Below are 13,228 nucleotides of genomic sequence, written 5' to 3' on the forward strand. Positions count from 1 at the left end.
TATTTAGAAAATTACATCCAGCTCAAAATGGGGCCAGTGGCGTTTACTTCATCCCACTATAAAAAAAATGCAGGGAAGCATTCATGCAAATTAGTTACACGAAACCTCAACAGTTGCTCAATTTCTCATCGATCAGAATATTCCGCGCTGCTAGATCTCTACAGAAAGGAGAAAGTTTAGCATTTAATAGGCGGGCACCGCGACTCTTGTAGCGAATGGTATAAAGTATTGTTATGTGTAGACAAAGACCATCTATAAACCACGTTGTTACCTTAAGAAGGGGGGGGGGGGGTTCAGCGATTCTCCACGCTCCGTACAAAAAAAATTGTTTTGTATGGAAATTGCCCGCGAGGGGGGGAGGGGCTCTGACATTTCAAAAAAGTTTCCACGTGGTTTATGGATGGTCCCATACGTTCAATTTACATTCGTCTGCAAAGCAACTAATATTGCCACAATGAAAACTTGCACAGCGATTCCGTGCAATGCATTGTTGGGCTTCGGAGTAAATTGAACAGTATGACACACGAAAAAATGGAATTTTACATTTGACGTCATGTAAACGTTTTTTCTATGTAAGATTAGGTTTATTTTAATATAAATCGATAAAATTTCCATTGGAATTCCTTTACATCGTGCAAACCCTAAAGTTACATAAAAATAACCTAACTTCACGCCTAATTAGATGTACATATCTGGAGCATCAAATTATATGTAAAATTAAATCAAATTAAATGTAAAATAAAAGCAGTGATTAAATGGAGCAATTCTGGCGAATGATCGTAATTGAGACACAAGAAAAGACAAGTTTGGGTGATGAGTAAACATATTGGAATTTGCTAAGATTTGATGAGTGATGTAAAAACGTATCGCTTTAAACAAATTTATACACGTGTTTTCTCGCCCAACAAGAATAATAAGATTGCAATAAGAATTATTTCCAACCCATATTATAACTTATGTAATTTTACACGATCTTCGAAGCTATTTGGAACGTGTAATTAGTGTGTCCCAAAAAAACACGAAGACGAGGAAATCAATGTGCTCAGTTCTCAGATGACAGATAATCATGTCAGAAACAACTCTCCCATACATGAAACATTTTTTGAAAAATGACAGTTTTCGACAATTTCACAAAATCTGCTTGAAAAAAATAGAAAATCTTAAAATTTCTAATGGCTTTTACCATAAAATGATGGTCTGTGGTCCATTGAATGAATGTATCGATTTGGCCTTTGAAACCCTTATTTTCGATTTCCCGGTAGCTTTTATATAAAAAAATACGAGTTTTTGCTTTACTTTTTATCAATCATTTCCCTCGGTATTGAACTCAAAAATTTCCTCATCAGTGAGGGTACATGCATCTTGTAAGAAATTTTCCGCCAAAGATTTTGATCTAAGCAACATTTAAGTTTCATCAATTCTGAGCTGAGATATTCCAGTTTTTTGTGAAGAAAGAATATTGAATTTCTGAAAATGTTGAAATTGCTCATCTTTGGCACACAATATTAATGGCCTATCTACAATCACTTAACTTAGAAAATTTCACTTAGCTTAGGAGTTTGAATCAATGGAAATGAATCTGATCTTCTACAATGAAAAGGAATAACATTAGAAACTTGACGTATGGTTTGGAAAATTTCAAAATCTACGGTAAGTTGACGTTTCCATATCAAAGGTAAACAAACAACTGCATAGCAACGTATATCAGCCCAGCAAATTTTCTAAGTTGATTGTGGATGACGGCCGTAATGGCCTATCTACAATCACTTAGCTTAGAAAATTTCACTTAGCTTAGGAATTTGAATCAATGGAAATGAAGCCGAGCTTCTACAATGGAAAAGTAATCAAATTAGAAACTGACGTATGGTTTGAAAAATTTCAAAATCTTCGGTAAGTTGACATTTCAATATCAAAGGTAAACAAACAACTGCATAGCAACGTATATCAGCCCAGCAAAATTTCTAAGTTGATTGTGGATGACGGCCGTAAGTTGCGTACATTCCTAAGTAACTACTTTACTTAGATGTTCTAAGCTAAGTGATTGTAGATAGCCCATAAGTTGTGTACATTTTCTAAGTTTTACTTTACTTAACTATTCTAAGCTAAGTGATTGTAGATAGGCCATAACCCTCTATCGCCCATGGTACTCCACTAATTTTTGTGTCCAAAATCAAATTTCTCTGCAACCATATTTTGTTTCAACTTGCTTTAATCTTCATTTGTTTATATAGAATGTTAATTTATAACCATCAAAATTTAATTAAATTTGGACGATCCAGCTACAATCATTGTAGAAAAACGCAAAAAACCTCGATTTTGCTCTGGGCGGGAAGAGGTTAACATGAAGAATTCCATCATTGCCATGATTTTTCGTTCAAAGTTACAAATTTTGCGTCGCTATCAATATTTTGACAAACTTCCTTCCACAAGTTGTTTAGAATAGTGCCCTACACATGCTGATTATTTTTGGTAACGATTATTCCATTCCTTGCAAAGTTATGGAAATCGTCAATAATCAATGATTGCCAACTAGGACGTCAATGATTGTACCACAAAATGATATAAATTTTGAAAAACATTTGATTTCGACCAAAAATTCTTTCAGTGGCTTCAAGAAGGCAACAACTGGCATATGTTGATTCATTTTGGTGCAGAAAATCGTTAAATTGAATTCAATACAGAGAATTTTAGAGTGATGATCAATTTTCTGCGAGAATGATCAACGGCTTCACCTTAAAGGAAACTAAACCCTTATTTGAAGTGAGGCTATATCGAATCTGTTTTTAAACATGATTAGCTCATCCTCTGATATTTAGGCCACATTGTGTTGTTTTCTCATGGCAGACTACGTGCTTAATCTATGAATTACTTTTAGTAAAGAACTCTTGTTTAGTAAAGCAAAGCAAAAACTCGTATTTTTTACATAAAAGCTTTTGGGAAAGTGAAAATAAGGATTTAAAAGGCCAAATTGATACAGTAACTTGGACCACAGATCATCATTTTATGGTACCGTAAAACGGGTGACTTTGATAGCCGGGGTGACTTTGATAGGTTTGTGGTTTTTCCGCAAAATGAAGAGAACAATTAATATATGTAAGGAATGGTTTAGAAACATACTGACCGTGGTAGGGACGTGTTCAAAGTACCTCAAGAAGAACTTTTCATAAAATTTTGAAAAGTTAAAAAAGTTAGTCTCAAAGTATCATGATTTCCTCAATGAACATGATTTTTAATCGGAAAACGGAATGCATTTTCGGATTCTTTGGGTAATTTTTCACCAGGAGAAGGTTAAATAAGTTTGTAAATAAAAAATAATATTTGTTTTTGAAACACAATTGAAAAATATCTCAAAATTTATAGGCAATTTCAGTTGAACAAATTTTATTTAAAATGTGAAAACTTGTGATTCGTGCTTAGAATTCAGTATAAAATGCAATATAAATCGATTTTATAAACAAAACTAGTTTTAACAAATTTCAGGCAAAATTCCGACTTTTTCACAATTTTACCTAAAATTTATAAGTATTTTGTTAAAACGCTTATAAACTTAGTTAACTAAATATAAACATTGATTTTTTTTTCTTAAAAACTGTATCAGCGTCTATAGTGATGGCACATTTAACTTACAAATAAAGTTTGAACATCTTAAATATGATTTTAACAAAAAAAAAACTGACTTTGATAGCCACCCCGGAAATAAAACTAAGAATCTTTAACGTAACTTTTTTTAAACACTATTGAAAAAACTTTTTCCCAAAATAGTGCATGGACTTATCTTGAGAAAAACCTTACATGTTGGAAAATACATATTTTAAAAACAAATTGAAATTCTATCAAAGTCATCCCGGTTAACGGTATCTATATAGCTATAGCCTTTTTGAAAGTTGAAATTTTCTATTTTTTCTAAGCAGATTTTGTGAAATTGTCGAAAAAACTGTCATTTTTCAAACGATTTCTTCGAAAGTTTGCATGTATGAGAGAGTTGTTTCTAACATGATTATCTGTCATTTGAAAACATAGCATATTGATTTCCTCATCTTCGTGTTTTTTTTTTTTTTGGGACACGCTAGTGTAATATTACGTTTAATTTGACCCAGCTTTGCATCTTATTTGGAGCTCCAGTGCAGTGCATCTAATTTGACCGAGAATTACACTTTTTTTTCGTAGTGTGTATTTAGACCAAAACCACTGACCTCATAACGTTTGTAGAAATCTGAGCTTAAAATGCTAAACACTTGCTAGCTTACCGATGGGTTATCTTGATTTTCTCCAAGTGGTGCATACCACATGCAATTTGTTGTGCAAAGTCATGCAGCTCATTGTGATCCAGAACGTACTCTATCGACGTTCCTGACTTTGCAGTCTTGCCGCTAAGAGTAGTATAAAGTGCTGTCAAGCAAAAGAGCAAATAGGATTTCAAACTGTTAGAAACTGTTTTTTTTTTGCGGTGGTGGGGTGCACTTTGCATGTTTTCGATCATATTTTGCATTTCTCTATTCACAAAGTAACAGCAGCAAATGATATAAAAAATGATACTGCTTCAAGAAATAGGCGAAGAGCAAAGCGTGACACCAGCACTTTGAAGAAAAAAAAAGATACGGCATAGAATTGCCTAGGCATAAAATAAAAAAAGGAATTAATATGAAAAAGCATTTTTTTTCACAAATGTGTAATGCTCCAACTTACTGTCAGTCAGTGATGGCCTCACCAACGTTTCAGGCTGTGCAATGTAAGAGGCGTCCGAATTTGAGCTACTGAAATAATGAAAACAATGACCATTATGTAAAGTTAAGCTTGTTGTTTTTTAAGGCGGGCGAATTTGTCTTATTTTTTAGCATTCCAGCAATTTTTCATATTTTTTCAATAAAAAGCTTGCTATTGTTTTTAATTTATTTGCATGAACTTATTCCCATAAACTTCACCATTTTGCATTGTTTATTCTCCAGATTATGATATGTATGAAAAAGACAATGTGCTAATCATACGCATTTCAGGCTCGATTATCAAAAGGTCTTGAAAAAACTTCACTTCGGATGATCGAATAACAAAAAAAATGTTTTCTGTTGACTTACTTTTGTTTATCGTATCTAAGTATTACCACTTAATTGCTATAAGGCCAACAAGAATATTTTTGGTCATAATTCGATTATCCGGAGTCCCATACAAACCTTCTGATAACCCGAACAGATGGTAATAACTAAATACTGTTAAAATAACAGAAAGTGTTATGGAATATTCTTGCAAAATCCATTTTTGCATAAGAGTTCAATAAAAGTTTATGTTATCATAACAAAATTTGTTATCGGTCTGATATTGGTTGAAAGCCAGAACACCTTGGGAATAACATTTTTTGTTATGGAAGAATACCTCAAACTGGGATGATCGGATTAGTTGTTAAAATAACAAAAAATAATAACAAAGATTTGTTCAAAGAATAACTTAAAATGTTATTAGTCAACAAAAAAATCATAACGGCGAATAACAAATCTTGTTATAAATAACAAAAATAGTATTTTCAAATATCAAAAATGTTTTTCCCAAGTTATTTCCGTCTGCTTGGGAAGCGCTACTTCGGATAATCGAGTCTGGACTGTATTTAGAAAATTACATCCAGCTCAAAATGGGGCCAGTGGCGTTTACTTCATCCCACTATAAAAAAAATGCAGGGAAGCATTCATGCAAATTAGTTACACGAAACCTCAACAGTTGCTCAATTTCTAGTGAATTACGACACTTACGACGCGTGTCCAATGTCCAGGTACTTAATTGTCGATCCAAACACTGTTATTTCAGAGTGATTCGATGTTGACCGCTGCAAACTAGTGCTGTCGATTGGGTTCGCTGGAGTGCTGCAGGAGCCCTCCGATTTTTGCGCGGCTGTCCTGGCCTCATGTTTGAAACGAACTTTCCGCAAATACTCGAGCTGATTTGAAGAGATTTGAAACAAACATAGTAAAAATTATCGTTAAATTAATTAACAGAAATAAAAGCAAAAACGTAATTTGTATTTAGATTTTATATAACCCCTTTCCACCCATACCAATACTAGACACTCAATTAACCAAATAGATAAAATTGCAATACCTGACAGATGACACTCTACATAATCCTTTGCATTTTGAATCAGGTCAGAAAATTGGCGTGTCGTTGAGGTATTTCAATTTGAAACTAAAACTGAGCGGAGCTCCTGAGCAACCATGAATGTAGGAGGGTTAATGATGGAGATGTGTGTGTATGTGTGTTTTTGTCTTGGAAGCAAGCCGTGCGCGCGCGTTGACGTTTGCAAATTTCACTCCGTAGTTTTTCTCCCATTTATTTTTTTTTTAATTTTCAACCAAAAATTACGGTGATATCCGGTGGAAAAGGTGGTGGTCAAAGAAAAGCGGTTCAGCAGTGATTTCCAGTGGAAAATTAGGAGCACAACCTTCTGGATTTTCCAAAAAGAAGTATGGTGTAAGCTCGAGCCTGTTGCAGAAGGCAAAGGAAAGAATCATCACGGTCAGGATTCTCCAGCAGCTGAAACTTATCAGCAGATGGCAATCTGCATTTGGTACACTTCTACGGACAACGGGTGGGTCCGTCGTCAACGTCGGCTGTTTCAAGTTTGGCGATGGAGATTTAGCGGATCGCAAGTTTAACAAATCGGACAACTCCCGAAATTCAACTGAAGCTTGTCTTCAAGATATTATTATTCGGTGAGCCCGTTCTTTTTATATAAAACAGAAAACCCTCTCGCTAAACTTCCATCCAAAAAAAAAAAACATATAAATAAAAATCTGCTTACTAAATACGCGCTGGTTTGATTTAAGAAATCGGAAGTTCTTAAAAACGTTTGTATCCGATTGATGCAAACGTTCTTTAGAGTGGGGCTTGTCGGTTCAAGCCAAGGTACCTCGCGTACGGCTAGCCTACGTAGAAATGGGTCACCGAAGCTCGGCAGTGGTAACACCCTCCAAATCCCTATGCGAGTTATTTGCATGTATAGAATGGAAATCTAAAACATACGGAAACAACTCAATTTGTAAAATGCGACCACGTGATCCCGTTTGGTCGGTTGCACACACACACACACACACACAGATGTGTTTTTTTGTCCTGGATTTGAAGACATCAATTTAAATCAACAGTTTTTCTATACGAGCCTTAATGCAAACATATTTATGAGAATTTCAGAATTGGGAACCGATTTGATACCTTAGAAAAAGTTGAAGTCATTGACAAATACATTTCGAAAAAAAATACCCTAAGGCACACCCTAAACTACCCATAACATATTAAACAATGATTAATGTGTTTTTGTGTTGATTAAAATACGCATCTTTTGATACCTAAACATGTATACTGCCCCTGATTGCATAAATGTCCCATATGCATTTTCATCACTTTTGAGATATTGATGCAGTTTGGTTCAAAATCATGTGCTCTTTCAGAAAAGCCTACAACATCCAGTACTTTGTTCTAGGAATCCGGAGGAAATTCCGTTTTTTCGCGAAAACATGACACGTAGCCTTATGTGTGGGACAAACTTCAAATGCGTTTTTCTTAGCTTGCTGTTTTTGCATATGGGACATTTATGCGAACATGGGCAGTATAGGTTTTTATTTTCAAAAAATCATGTCCGGAATCCTCCTATTTTTGAACATGTTACCACTGACGAATGTTATGTCCAAGAAATCCGATAAAAATATTGTCAAACATAGACCAGACACCAGCAGAACGGCGTTTTAATGTTGCATTCGATTTTTTCATTGGGTAGGCTAGATTTTTCGGTATGTAATTTACTTTTTCCTTGAAAGATTATTTATTCACCATTCATTTGCGTCCAAGACAGCTAAAATCGGTTGAAATGCACAGAAAAAAATCATTTCTCGAAATCGTGAATTAAATTCACGAATACGAAAATCACGAAGGAATATATGCATGTTTATAGTGCAAATGCACCATACTCATGAATAAATTCCTTCGTGGTTCTCACATTCGTGAACTTAATTCACGATTACGAGGATTGATTTTTTTCTGTGTGTTGTGGAGTTATGATTTCATGAAAAAAATTGTTTTTTTTTTTGGTAAAAATTACGAAAATGGCCATTTTTGGGTCCACTTTAGCAGGGTGTAAGTTACTCTAATAAACAAACAAAAAATACGGGTCTAGTTATTTTGACCAATGGACCTCCAGAAAATTTTGAACCTGATTGGGGAACTTTTTTTCGGTTTATGCTCTTTTCGTCATTGAGCCATGATATGGTTATCATTATTAACCTTGCAATATATATTGAATTTAAAAAAAAAAGTTAATTGTGAGAAAATGATTCGTATGACCATATGACAATTAAAGGCTAGTTTTCGGGCCTGAATTAGCCCATATGCCGCAGTCCAGTCAACTAAAAATTCCTTCGATGCCACAAAAGTTTTGATGCCGTTCTGGGTAGAGTGTATGAAAACAAAATCTGGGTAGATAATATATATAGTTTATATATAATGTTGTTAGCAATGTCACTTAATGGTACATACCAGATCGCCACAGCCAATGTACTCCATTATCATCGTCAGAGGTTCCTTGATGGTGCAGCATCCGAGGAGAGTAACGATGTTGGGATGCCGACCGACGCGTTTCATCATTGCAATCTCGTCCAAGAATTCATCGAATGCATCCGTCTTTGAGCTCTCTGTGCAACAAATTGAGTGCACGGGTTAATTATGGAGAAAGCCTAAGGTTACATTACGCCTCTTGTCATTTATTAGCATGTGCAGCGCGCCATTGCATCATAATGCATTGAAACATCACAAACGTTAAAGTAGCGTAAGGTTTTACTGCAGAAATGATTCTTTGAGCACGGAGTCTTCGCTCACAAAGAGAACACCGTACCCATGGCTCTGTCCCTTCAATAGAATAACACCGATTTTTGACTGATGTGACTTTAGCAGGGAAATTGAATGTTCTCGTATTGGCCACCAAGTGGCGTCATTTGAATCCCCTTTCCCTGCTCACTTCAGATCGTCAGCAGGGAAAAAAGTTGTGAAGAAAGCATGGAAAGTGTTCATCAGAAATTTCCCTGCTAACGCTAGCAGGAAACTTGAAAAAAAAATCGTATCGTGAATTTTTTTTTTTTTTTTTGTAAAATGTTATTACAGGGCCAGAAAGAAAATTATATGTCAAGGAATGTGTTGATCATCAAAATATGCGATGTAGTAGGGGAGTTTGGGGTAATATGGACAGTGGGGGTAATTTGAACACCCCATTAAAAATCACGTTTTCTTCGGATATAAAGTGAAAACAGCAATTTAAGTGATAAGGCTAGTACTAGTAATGGCCTAGGAGTATGGACAAACCAAAAAAGTTGGAATAGGTTAAGTAGTTTTGGTATAATATGTAAAAGTTTCCAAAGGCCGGTAGGCACTGCATTAAGTTCTAATATTTGAGGGTTGGGAAATAAGGTTTTGCAGGGGTTATATGGCAAAAAAAGTGGACAATTCTTGTTTAAGGGGGTTGCTTGGACGATGCCTGAGATGTTTACGTATAAATATTGTGCATTTTATCCATTTTTATCATAAAATATTGCAATTTATGATAGAACATTCTATGGGGGTAATTCGGACATGGCTTGTGGGGTAATTTGGACATACCTGAAAGTCTACCTGACAGGCAGAAAAAAGTAACTTTCATGGTTGACACAAAGAATTTTAGAGCGCCCGCCGCGGGATTCGAACCGGTGACCTCTGGATTGTGAGTCCAGTGCGCGGTCCGATTGATCCACACGGCCGGACCATTTCACAAAACCCCTATTTTTTAATTTAGATAAATTTATTCCAATATTCGAATGGATGAAAATCTGATTACTGCACATTTGGCGTTGAACTAGACTCTAATGTTGATTGCTTTTAATTAATTTCTTTGACATTTCTAATTTCTATGCTGGTTTACAATAATATTTAAATGTGAAGAGCTACAGAACGTAAAATAAAAAATGGATAGATTCAGGTTAATTAGTTCTATATAAAGATTGATTTATATAAACCTAAACGATACCTTAACCACTAAAAAATATACTTGTGCCTAATCCAGAATCAATGTTTAAATCATTTCAGAATTCTTCCTATTGAATTATAGTTCTATCACAAAATCATTATTTAAACCTTTGATGAAATATTGTGAGCAAAACAAACACTACAAAATATAAAGCAATTACAAAACAAGGTTGAAGTATAAAAAACATGCTCAAAAAATCAAATGTTAAACTTATTCTTCAACATGTATCCAAATTACCCCACAAAAGGTGTCCATATTACCCCACAAGGTATGTCCATATTACCCCACAAGGCATGTCCAAATTACCCCACAAGGCATATCCAAATTACCCCATAGGGGTGTTCATATTACCCCCACACAAAAATGTGGGGGTAATTTGGACACCTTTTAATTTTTGCGATAAAAATGGGGTTTTCATCAAAATTTATCGAAATAAATTACACTTTCCTCTGAATATGGTCTCTATAATCCTCTGGTGTCATCCACATTCCTTTAAAATATCCATACAGCCCGTGGCAGAGCAATTTCCTTAGGGTGTCCAAATTACCCCACACTCCCCTACATATAAATTTAAATTGAAAAATGCTTATTTATGGTATTATCGCGGGCGTTAATAATTAGAGTTCACGCGCGGTGATACGACCGCAGGATAATGGCCGCATGACAGCCGCAGAACAAATTTTTGGCTGTTGTCAAAGGTTGCCTTGAGTTTCCAGCTAACTTTTTGGAAAATATTCAAAACAAACCAAGTTGACAGCCAAATCAACGCAGAATTTCAGTTCAACTTGCTGATTTTTACACTGCGGTAGTTAGGCGGCAATAATCTCCTGTCACTCACAGCGATGGAGAAACGTGATTTTATCTCGCAATAAGCAATACATACACAGCAAAAAATTCGATCGTAAAATCGCATGCAAAAGCATGCACATCACCTTAGTCAAAATAAACACTTAATATTACACACTGCATGTACAATTTTTGCAAACACAAAAAAAATACAACCGACGGGATTCAAACCCAGCACCAACAGTAAGGATTGGCGCCTTAGCCCACTCGGCCATTAGACAGATGTAAAGCTGTAAGGATAAACGCATATATGAGCTTGACATTTCGGTCAAGTAGGTAGATTACTGCCTGGATTACTGCTTTTTTAGCTGTGTAGCAAATAAAGTAGTAATCCAGCTGCGTGTAAAAGGCCGGGGTGTAGAATAAATTTTGCATTATTTTATGAAATTCTGCGTAATATTACACCCTGAAATATGTAGCCCATCAGTATGGGAAACCTACTTGACCGAAATGTCAAGCTGACATATACGTTTATCTTTTCAATTTTTCATCGGCCTGATGGCCGAGCGGGCTAAGGCGCCAGTCCTAACTGTTGGTGCTGGGTTTGAGTCCCGTCGGTTGCAACTTTTTTTTTGTGTTTGCAAATATTGTACATGCAGCGTGTAATATTAAGTGTCTTTTTTGAAGAAGGTGATTTGCATGCGATTTTACCATCGGATTTTTTGCTGTATACATTCCCGGATCAGTAAGGTCATTTCTGGCTCAATAAGCAGGGAAAGGGGGTGTTAATACGATACAAACTACTTTTTAAAAATCCTGCTTACGTTAGCAGGGAAATATTTCAAGAACACTTTCTCTGCCATCTTCACAACTATTGTCCCTACTGACGATGGGAAGTGAGCAGGAAAAGTAGATTTCAATGACGCCATCTGGTGGCCAAAACTAACCTTACCAATTGAGAAATATTTAAATAAAATTAAATCCTATCAATTTCACCCCGGTTTACAATATAAACAACTCTAAGGGGTATCTTTAAGCAAACTTGGAAAGATAAAGAACACGAGCGAGTTATTTTTAGTCTTTCCAAAATTTACGTTATACAATAGACTTACTTTTAAGTTGTTTTACGGCCACTATCAAAGGATCAGGGCATCCGGCGATGTTGACTGCACTGGCCATGAAAACACGACCAAAGGCCCCCTTGCCGATTTCACGTCCGATCCGCAGACAGGTGTGGGCCACCTCAAGCATGTCAGCATCACCTCGTGCGCGAGCTTCCTGGAGTGCGTTGGAGAAGAGAAGGTTTTTTTTTATCAGCGGTCCTATTTGCAATTGCAGTATATATCTCGGGATAGCTTTCTCCAGATTCATGTAAAGCGAACTAAACTGTTTAAACACACCCTCCAACATCTCAAAATTTCGAAACTGCGTAATTTTTACATTATTTTATAGAAGAGCGTACAAAAATAATTTTAAATAGCTGGGTATGATGAAATTAATGCTATTCCCGTGATGGCTGTTGCTACGTTTTGCAAACTAACTAGCAATACTGTCATGGTTGGGCTTTGTTGCCGCATGCCGATTTTGACCCAGACTGAATTTTGTTTCAGTTCTGCTATTCGAGGCCGTCATTACAGATCCCCACCAAATTCGTTTCAAAATCTGTAACCATAAAACTGCACATGCCATGTTATCACATGCCATACAATGTCATGCCCTACATGGATTGGATATTGCAAAATTCGGCATTCATTCAGGTGTTATAACAACGGCGGCCCCGAATGTGAAGATCATTTTTTCGGTGCAACTATTTTAGGGTTTTGATTTTTGGCACAGATTTCTGACTGAACTTTCCTTGAAAATTTATAGATTTAAAAAAAATATTGTTATCCCTTTTTCTCACATTCAAAACCCTTTTGAACGGTATTTAAAACGCAGCAAGCCGGGCGTGTAGACAGACGTGTTTTTTTTCTGCTGTCGTTTTTCAACGATCAGTTTTTAGAAAAAAAAAGTTTTTGAAATAAACGCAACCATTTTTGGATATGGCCAGTGGTTTTGGAATTTGCGGAGATTACTTGGTGGTTCCTGTGGATCCTGTGGAGAAGCTCGATTTTTCAAACAGATGCCATCCGTATAAAAATGTCTATAGTATAATTAAGAAAACGTTGCTGAATAACATTATTTTAATATTTTCATAGTGTCAGTGTTAATATGAATCGATAATGTTATAAACAAAAATAGTTTTAGCGAATTTAAGGCAAAATTGTGACTTTTTAACAATTTAACCTAAAATTACTCAATAAATAAGTTGAGAGCCAAAATTAAAAAAGAAATGATTGGGATCTAATTTTCACATATAATAGAGCAATTCCAGCTCAAATCAGGATTTTTTTTAGTACTTTTGTACCCGACCCT

General features: G+C 35.6%; 1 protein-coding gene across 5 annotated transcripts in view; it reads right to left on the bottom strand.

Annotated features, from left to right (window-relative positions):
- The window catches only part of LOC6037123 (tyrosine-protein kinase receptor torso), a 63,310-nt gene that overhangs the window by 11,000 nt on the left and 39,082 nt on the right, over positions 1-13,228 (bottom strand). For 4 of the 5 annotated variants that reach the window (XM_038253111.1, XM_038253115.1, XM_038253112.1 and 1 more), the window contains 5 exons: positions 11,926-12,091; positions 8,512-8,666; positions 5,739-5,923; positions 4,687-4,754; positions 4,248-4,389 (listed from right to left, as the gene is read on the bottom strand). In XM_038253111.1, the coding sequence (XP_038109039.1) occupies positions 4,248-4,389; positions 4,687-4,754; positions 5,739-5,923; positions 8,512-8,666; positions 11,926-12,091 (716 nt within the window). The remainder of the gene's footprint in view (positions 1-4,247; positions 4,390-4,686; positions 4,755-5,738; positions 5,924-8,511; positions 8,667-11,925; positions 12,092-13,228) is intronic. The other variant, XM_038253114.1, reaches the window with a different exon arrangement.

This window comes from Culex quinquefasciatus, chromosome 2 (genome assembly GCF_015732765.1).
Source record: "Culex quinquefasciatus strain JHB chromosome 2, VPISU_Cqui_1.0_pri_paternal, whole genome shotgun sequence".
In the NCBI taxonomy this organism is placed as follows: Eukaryota; Metazoa; Arthropoda; class Insecta; order Diptera; family Culicidae; genus Culex; species Culex quinquefasciatus.